This window comes from Marmota marmota, unplaced genomic scaffold (genome assembly GCF_001458135.2).
Source record: "Marmota marmota marmota unplaced genomic scaffold, marMar, whole genome shotgun sequence".
Classification (NCBI taxonomy): Eukaryota; Metazoa; Chordata; class Mammalia; order Rodentia; family Sciuridae; genus Marmota; species Marmota marmota.
The window spans coordinates 61,949,164-61,956,292 of NW_026000037.1; the positions used below are offsets into that span (position 1 = coordinate 61,949,164).

The 7,129-nt window shown below is 49.9% G+C and overlaps 1 protein-coding gene across 1 annotated transcript; it reads left to right on the plus strand.

The window, feature by feature from the left end:
* Positions 1–6: 6 nt before the first annotated feature.
* Hoxd9 (homeobox D9) lies at positions 7–2,195 on the plus strand. The gene is given in 3 exon segments (XM_015478993.2): positions 7–747; positions 750–900; positions 1,245–2,195. Coding segments are annotated over 3 exon segments (1,035 nt in total). The 5' UTR covers positions 7–105; the 3' UTR covers positions 1,487–2,195.
* The last annotated feature ends 4,934 nt before the right edge of the window (positions 2,196–7,129 follow it).

Here is a 7,129-nt window from a genome sequence, read left to right on the forward strand (position 1 = left end):
GAGGCTGCACGCCTGCGAACTAGGGTGCGGGCGCTGCCGGAGCCGGCGGGGAGCGGCTCGGCGGCGGGCAGTGTAACCTTGGGTGGGAGCGCACGGCGCCTCAAAATGTCCTCCAGTGGCACCCTCAGCAACTACTACGTGGACTCCCTCATAGGCCATGAGGGCGACGAGGTGTTCGCGGCACGCTTCGGGCCACCGGGGCCAGGCGCGCAGGGCCGGCCTGCAGGTGTGGCCGACAGCCCGGCAGCGTCTGCCGCCGAGTTCGCCTCGTGTAGTTTTGCCCCCAAATCGGCCGTGTTCTCTGCCTCGTGGTCCGCGGTGCCCGCCCAGCCCCCGGCGGCGGCGGCGATGAGCGGCCTGTATCACCCGTACGTGCCCCCGCCGCCCCTGGCCGCCGCTGCCGCCGCCTCCGAGCCTGGCCGCTACGTGCGCTCCTGGATGGAGCCACTGCCCGGCTTCCCTGGTGGCGCGGGCAGTGGCGGTGGCGGTGGCGGTGGCGGAGGCGGCGCCCCGGGCCCTGGTCCCAGTCCTGGCCCCGGTGGCCCAGCCAACGGGCGCCACTACGGGATTAAGCCTGAAACCGGAGCGGCCCCGGCCCCAGTCGCAGCCTCCACCTCCTCCTCCTCCACTTCCTCGTCCTCCTCCTCCAAACGGACTGAGTGCTCTGCGGCCCGGGAGTCCCAGGGGAGCGGCGGCACCGATTTCTCGTGCAACTCGTTCCTGAGGGACAAGGCTGCAGCGGCGGCGGGGGAACCGGGCCCGGGGCGGGGATCCGGTCCGGGCCCGGGGCAGGCGGCTCGTCGGAGCCCTCGGCTTGCAGTGATCACCCGAGCCCCGGCTGCCCGCTGAAGGAGGAGGAGAAGCAGCATCCGCAGCCGCCGCAGCAGCAACTTGACCCAAGTAAGTGCAAAAGAAATTGCCCTCTGATTTATTGCTGAAACCTGTAAGGCTCGAATGTGCAAAACTGATAGTTTTACTAACCTATAAAAACGTCTAGACGCCTACCCATGCCTAGGCGAGCAACACGCATCCATAAAAAAGCTTCCCATAACCACCTACCCTGGGCGCGCGGTTTGTACGGTAAACAGCGCGAGCATTAAGGCTTTTTATGATAATTCCCCCCAAGTTGTGAAAAGCGGCCATCCTTGGTGAAATTAATTTAACGACCTCTCTTCCCCACCCTGTCGTCTCTCCCTGCCTCCCCTCCGCCCCTCGCTCTCCTCTGTAAACCCCCCTCTTCGTAGACAACCCCGCAGCGAACTGGATCCACGCTCGCTCCACCCGGAAAAAGCGCTGTCCCTACACCAAATACCAGACGCTTGAACTAGAGAAGGAATTCCTCTTCAACATGTACCTCACCCGGGACCGGCGCTACGAGGTGGCCAGGATTCTGAACCTCACAGAGAGACAGGTCAAAATCTGGTTCCAGAACCGTAGAATGAAAATGAAAAAGATGAGCAAGGAGAAATGCCCCAAAGGAGACTGACCCAGCTCGGTACCGGCAGCAGCTCTCAAAGGCAACGGAGTTTATCTTTGTGGGTGCTTGATTTCCAGAAACTCTGCAGCGACTCAGACTTTTTTTTTTCTCCCCCTTGGTAGAAGTGACTGTGTGGTTGGTCTCTGTGAGGTATTTGGGGAACTCTGTATTTGCTCGCTTCTGTGTTGGAGAAACCAAGTGGCTTTGGGGTTTCATCTATTCCACTCCCTCCCTTTCCTGCTTCATCGGTTCCTTAGGAAATGCTATATTTTGTGAGTGCACGCTGGCTTGAGGAGCCCTCTCAATGTGTTAATGTGCCCCATGTTTCTGAAAAGTGCTGTAGTTTAGCTCCCGCAGCCTCACCAAACCGGACCAAGCGCGCCCCAATCCGAGAAGCTGAAGGCAGAGGAAGACACTGTGCATACCCTGGCTGCTCGCCCAGGCCTAAGCCTGAGTGGTTCGGTCACCCACCGGGTTTTGAAAGCCCACTTTCAACAGGGACCCCGCGGGCTGAGACTTCGAGTGAGGCCTAGGAAGAAGCCCGGGGCCTCGGGTGGGTGGGTGGGGGTCTGTTCTTAATGTTTTGGAGCAGTTACTCTTTCTGGGAAGGCTGGGCTCACGTGAGCTGCTTTGGTTTGTGGCCCTCAGGGTTCCTGCTCGAGGACCAGTTGTAAATGTTAATGCTTCCTACCAATAAATGCTAACCTGATCAAATGGAGCCCAGACGCTGGTCCTGAACATTGTGTCACTTCTCTGACTCTACAAAAATATCACCTTTACCAGACTTTGCCTCTATTCTTGGGAGACATGGCTTAATAATCGGGGCCCTTCCAACTGGCAGGTTTCTCTGATGTTCCTCTGAACTTCCTTTGTGTGGGCTGACCTGGCCTGGAGTGCAGCCCCTGAGGGAGTCTTGGCGCCTCCCTCATCTTGGTGCTAGCATTTCAATGAACTCTGTGCTCTGGGCCCAGTTGTCAGCACCGCAGCAACGTCTGGGGGAGCCGGCAGGCCCCAGGAACCAACCACCCTTTTACTAAGGCTTTGACATAACCCACCCCACGCCTGCCTCAACCCATGGAGCCCCAGCCGCCAACCCCGGTCTCCAAACAAGAGAAAGGCCAACTCTGCGCTCTGGAGCTACTCTCCCAGCTCAGCGGGGCTAGCTGGCTCCGGGAGGTCCAAGCTGGTTAAGCTGTGAGCTTTCGCCCCTCCCCACAGGAGCCCCAAAGTGACCTTAGCGGATCAAAATGGTCAAGGAACAACTCCCGGCCACCCTCATTCCGCCGCCCCCTTCCCTCCACCCAGCTTCTGTGTATGTTTAGCCCCCAGATTGGCCCTCTAAGGTCCGCATTCAGAGGCTAAAATGAAGGTCATTGTAAGCGAGGGTTCAGGCGGAGCATAGTCTTTGCAGGCCCTAGAGGAGGCGGCGGCGCCGGGCGGCCTGGGCTGAGCGGAAGGCGGGGGCGGTGGCAGAGATCTTGGGGATCCTGATGAAAGAGGGGACTCGAAGAGAAAGCAGAGGGGGGCTGGGACAGAAAGCCAAGGCCCAGATCTGGCGGAGGTGCTGTGTACCCCCCACCCCTGCAGCCAGCCCGATACCTAGAGTTCTTTGAAAACAGGAAGAGCCAAGGTGTCATAAAGCCATCGAGCCGGCGAGACGTCTGGAGGTAATGAGTTTACGACAGGCCAGGCGCTTCGCTTTGAAACCATCTCATTTTGATGTTTGTGAGAGGAAAGGAAAAATGCAGACAAAACTGGGTCTTAAAATCTGGACAATAAAATATAAACAAGACTGTGTTGAACCGAGAAGGCAGGGGCTAGGGAGCCCCCGAGTGAGGTGTGAGCACATAGGAAATAAAAATGAGAGATAGGAAGAAGGTGATGTGTTTCTGGTTTTTAAAATGGGCTGAGCATTAGAAGTAGCTTAAGGCGACTGGCTCTTTGTAATATTTTGACTGTGGCCACACTCTAGCTGGTTCTTAAAAAAAAAAAAAAAAACCCAAAACCAAACAAAGCAAAACACTACAACACCCTGTTACTTGAGAGTAGGAAGGTTAGTGAGCTTGGGTCATTTACTCAGAAAAGAGTCTCCAGAAATATAGTCTGTGGGAAAAGATGAAGTTACATGCCTCTTTACAAAAACGTATATGGCCCTTCATTCCAAACTTCACAGCAAAAATATTGAAATATATTCACTTATCAAAAATACAACCATTACACCTGAACTTGCAGAACGCATTTTTAAAAATGAGACAGAAAAAAAGATTAACCTATCAGGAAACACCTAAGCTGATTTAATAGTTTGGGCTTTAAAAAAAAAATCAAGTGGAATGTTTAGTCAATTTGGCTCTGTCGGTAACTTTTGTTATAAAAGTTTAAAATCCCATTACTGTCCATAGAATTTCAAAGGAACACAAGCCCAAAAGGGACTTTCCAGACAGCCATTCAGAAATCCAGCAAAAAAACTTTCAATTTGGCCTCACTCCTCCCAAATTGCCCAACTAAATGGGCCCAGATCATCAAATTTAGAAAGTTAAAATAGAAATGTTTATTATCTCATGCTAAAAGCAACAGCTTTAAAAGAAAAAATACAATTCCTGACTTCCATACTTCCTTAGTTGTTGAAGTGCTTGGTTCCTTTGAGGGAAAATAAAGCTTCTCGAAAACTGATATTTTAAAAGTTGAGTTTTGTTAAATCTAGCCTGTCCTATAATTGTGCTAAAAGGCACAGCTGGGCTGTTACAGAATGTGGACCTAAAGTATCCAACAAAAGTGCTGGAAGTTTTTGGCAAAGACACAACTACAAGCTCTTGGGAGCACAAATAAAAGTATTCTCAGCTTTGAAGAGGCCCTGTCGACTTGTTGACAATCAAATAGAGAAGCATTATTGTGTCAGTGGTCCAAACCCCAGTCAAACTAATGAACAAGACTAGAATTGGTTTGAGAGAAATAAAAACGAAGTTGAACTCGGTCCGCGCGATTGGCATTTGGCCACTAGAGAGCGCTGTTGCTCCATTTTCTGATCTCATAAAGCTGTAGTTGCGGTGGAGAAAGGTTTTGATTAAAAATAATTACAATCTTATTTTTAATTCCAAATTAAGATAAATTTAACCAAAAACAAATAATGTGCACTGCTAACTTGTCCATCAGTTTTTTCCAGGCATAAAATTTGGCTCAGCCAGGATTTCGGAAAATTTGGACTTTGGTACAGCGAAACTCCAAAACGCTATGCTAAATTAATTCATTCTATCAAAACGAAAACGGGTAACAGCATAGATCTTTATTTACGAAGCTAATTTTGCTCTTTTTCTATTCAGATTATAAACAAAATGATTATATATGAAAATTTTTAAAAATGTGTTTTGTCCAAAGAGAAAATTGTATTTTAATATTTTCTAAATTAGGCCTGAATATGTAGAAATGCATTTAGTAGTGTTGTTTTCCCAGCCCCACCCCATGAATCACACAGTTCTAAAAAGTGTCTTATGACATAGAGATTTGGGTTATCTCTTCTATTTGTTCCCAACTCCATTCCCAAACCCATTCATTTATCAGGGTTCAAACACCAGCGGGCACATAGCACGCAAGGGCGTGCGTACACACACACACACACACACACACACACACACACTCCGAATAGTGAAATAAAAAGGCACCATTACAGAGTTACCATTACAGTTTTTATTAAAAATAATCTTTTAATTGGATATTTGCAAAATAGAAGTATAAACCCTTAACTGTTAGAACCAGTTCCTTCCCCTCTGAATTCAAAGAAAGCTATCTGGTGATGCTTGGCAATAACAAAAGGAAAACAAAAAAAATTTTTTTATATATAATCTTACCCCCCTGTCACCCCTAAAACAAGTCTTCAGCCTTCTCTACTAAAATTTCAATAAAGCAGGGCTTTATTTTCAGATCCATTAACAATCTGTGTAACCTCACCATTTCCAGCCATTCCTTGTAGAAATAGTTGGGTCAGACAATATTATTTTTCTGTGCCTTTCCATTTCAACCTTAATTTTTTCCATTTGTAAAAATGATATTCAGTCCGATGGACCGACCCTCAGGATTCCCAATCATACAAGCTGGGCCAACTCACAAGGAATGCCAGGATAATTGAAATCACTGGCCTGCTGCGACTTCGAAGCCATTTGGGTTTTTTAGGCATTACATTTGGTGTGGAAAGCCGGCGTGGTGTGTTGTAGCTTAAACCAGATCGTCCTTGGTGGGCTGGGCGTGTCTTTGAGGTCTGTTCCCAAGGCCAGTGGGTCTCATGCCCTCTCAACACTGGGTTACCTAGAAGGGAAAGAGGCTCAGCATCCAAGGAACTCACGAAAAAGGCTGAGTAGAAGAGAAAAAAAATACTCAGCGGAGAACCATTACATTTACTGGAACACTTATTAAATGGCATTTATTAAATGTTTTACATTTATTAAAACGGGAGAGAAGAAGCATGGAGAGAAGGTTGGTGGTGTAATGCCAAGCAACTCGGGAGAGAGCTGCTAAAATCCGGAATATTTTACCGATTCATACTCAACAATCCATACATAACTCTGGCTGCTTCTCCTCCTCTTTAATCACAAACTAGGCTTAACTTTTTTTCTTCCTTTTCTTTCGGGAAAAATTAGCAACTTTAAGATAAGCCTCCGAGCCCACTCTCACACAGCTTATCTCACAGGTTAGGTGAATTAACTAGAATAGTTAGCAGAACACCGGGCCGCCCGCAGCAGCCTAGAACCAGCGCGATCCGAATGCCAGTCTTGAGGCTCCAGGGGGGACTCGCGAGTGTCGGTTCCCGGTGCGCCAGCCGGGGGACAGTCTTTTCAGGTTTGCTCGCGCAGGCATGGGGGCTAAGACCTGGGAGTCTCAAGTCCTGACCTAGGAAATGCCACCCACCCCAGCGTGAGTCCTCTTTCTCGGCTAGAAACATTTCTGTCCGCTCCTCTATTTACTCCCTCAGCAGTGCTAATGCCCCTCTTCCCACATTCTACAGTCTCCCTGGTTCCTAATACTGACGTCTATCAAGGGTGAAATGATGGAAACTATATTCATGGGCATGATTTTCATTAAATATCAATTAACCTAGAAGCCTCAGCCAGGTATGCAGTGCGTCAATTGTAAATGTACCTCTCGTTTCCACAAGGCCCTTTCTGTTGGAAAGGACTTTGATTCGTTTGATAACGCCAAGAGTTGGGACCATACTTATGACCTTTAATCAAACTATTTAGACCCAACCAAATGCACGGTCCGGTCTGTCAACTTTGCTGGTCCAAGTTCCCCGTGTTCAGAAATGCAAAACTCATGGCCAGTCTTCACAGGGCTGTTCCAGGGGCTCTAGGAGGGAGTCATTTGCTCTGCAGCCTCCTGGGAGTGTCCTCCCTGCCTCCCCAAGTCTAAGGTTCTGCCGCGCCCCCTCTCAGCGGGCCAAGGCAGGCGTCCTCTCGGCCCCGGGGCACTGCGAGCCCTTGGCAGTGCGGCTTTATGGGCCCCCTTTAAGGCTGGCGGAGGCATCTCGGGGATGGAGTGAGGCGTCCCGTCGGACATTCGGTTCGCCTCGCCTTCGCGTGGATCCCTCCGCGCGCTTATCTCGCCCCCATCTCGCTACCTCTCCTCGCAGTGGTGGGGTACGAAAATGCCTCGCCGGCGCGCACC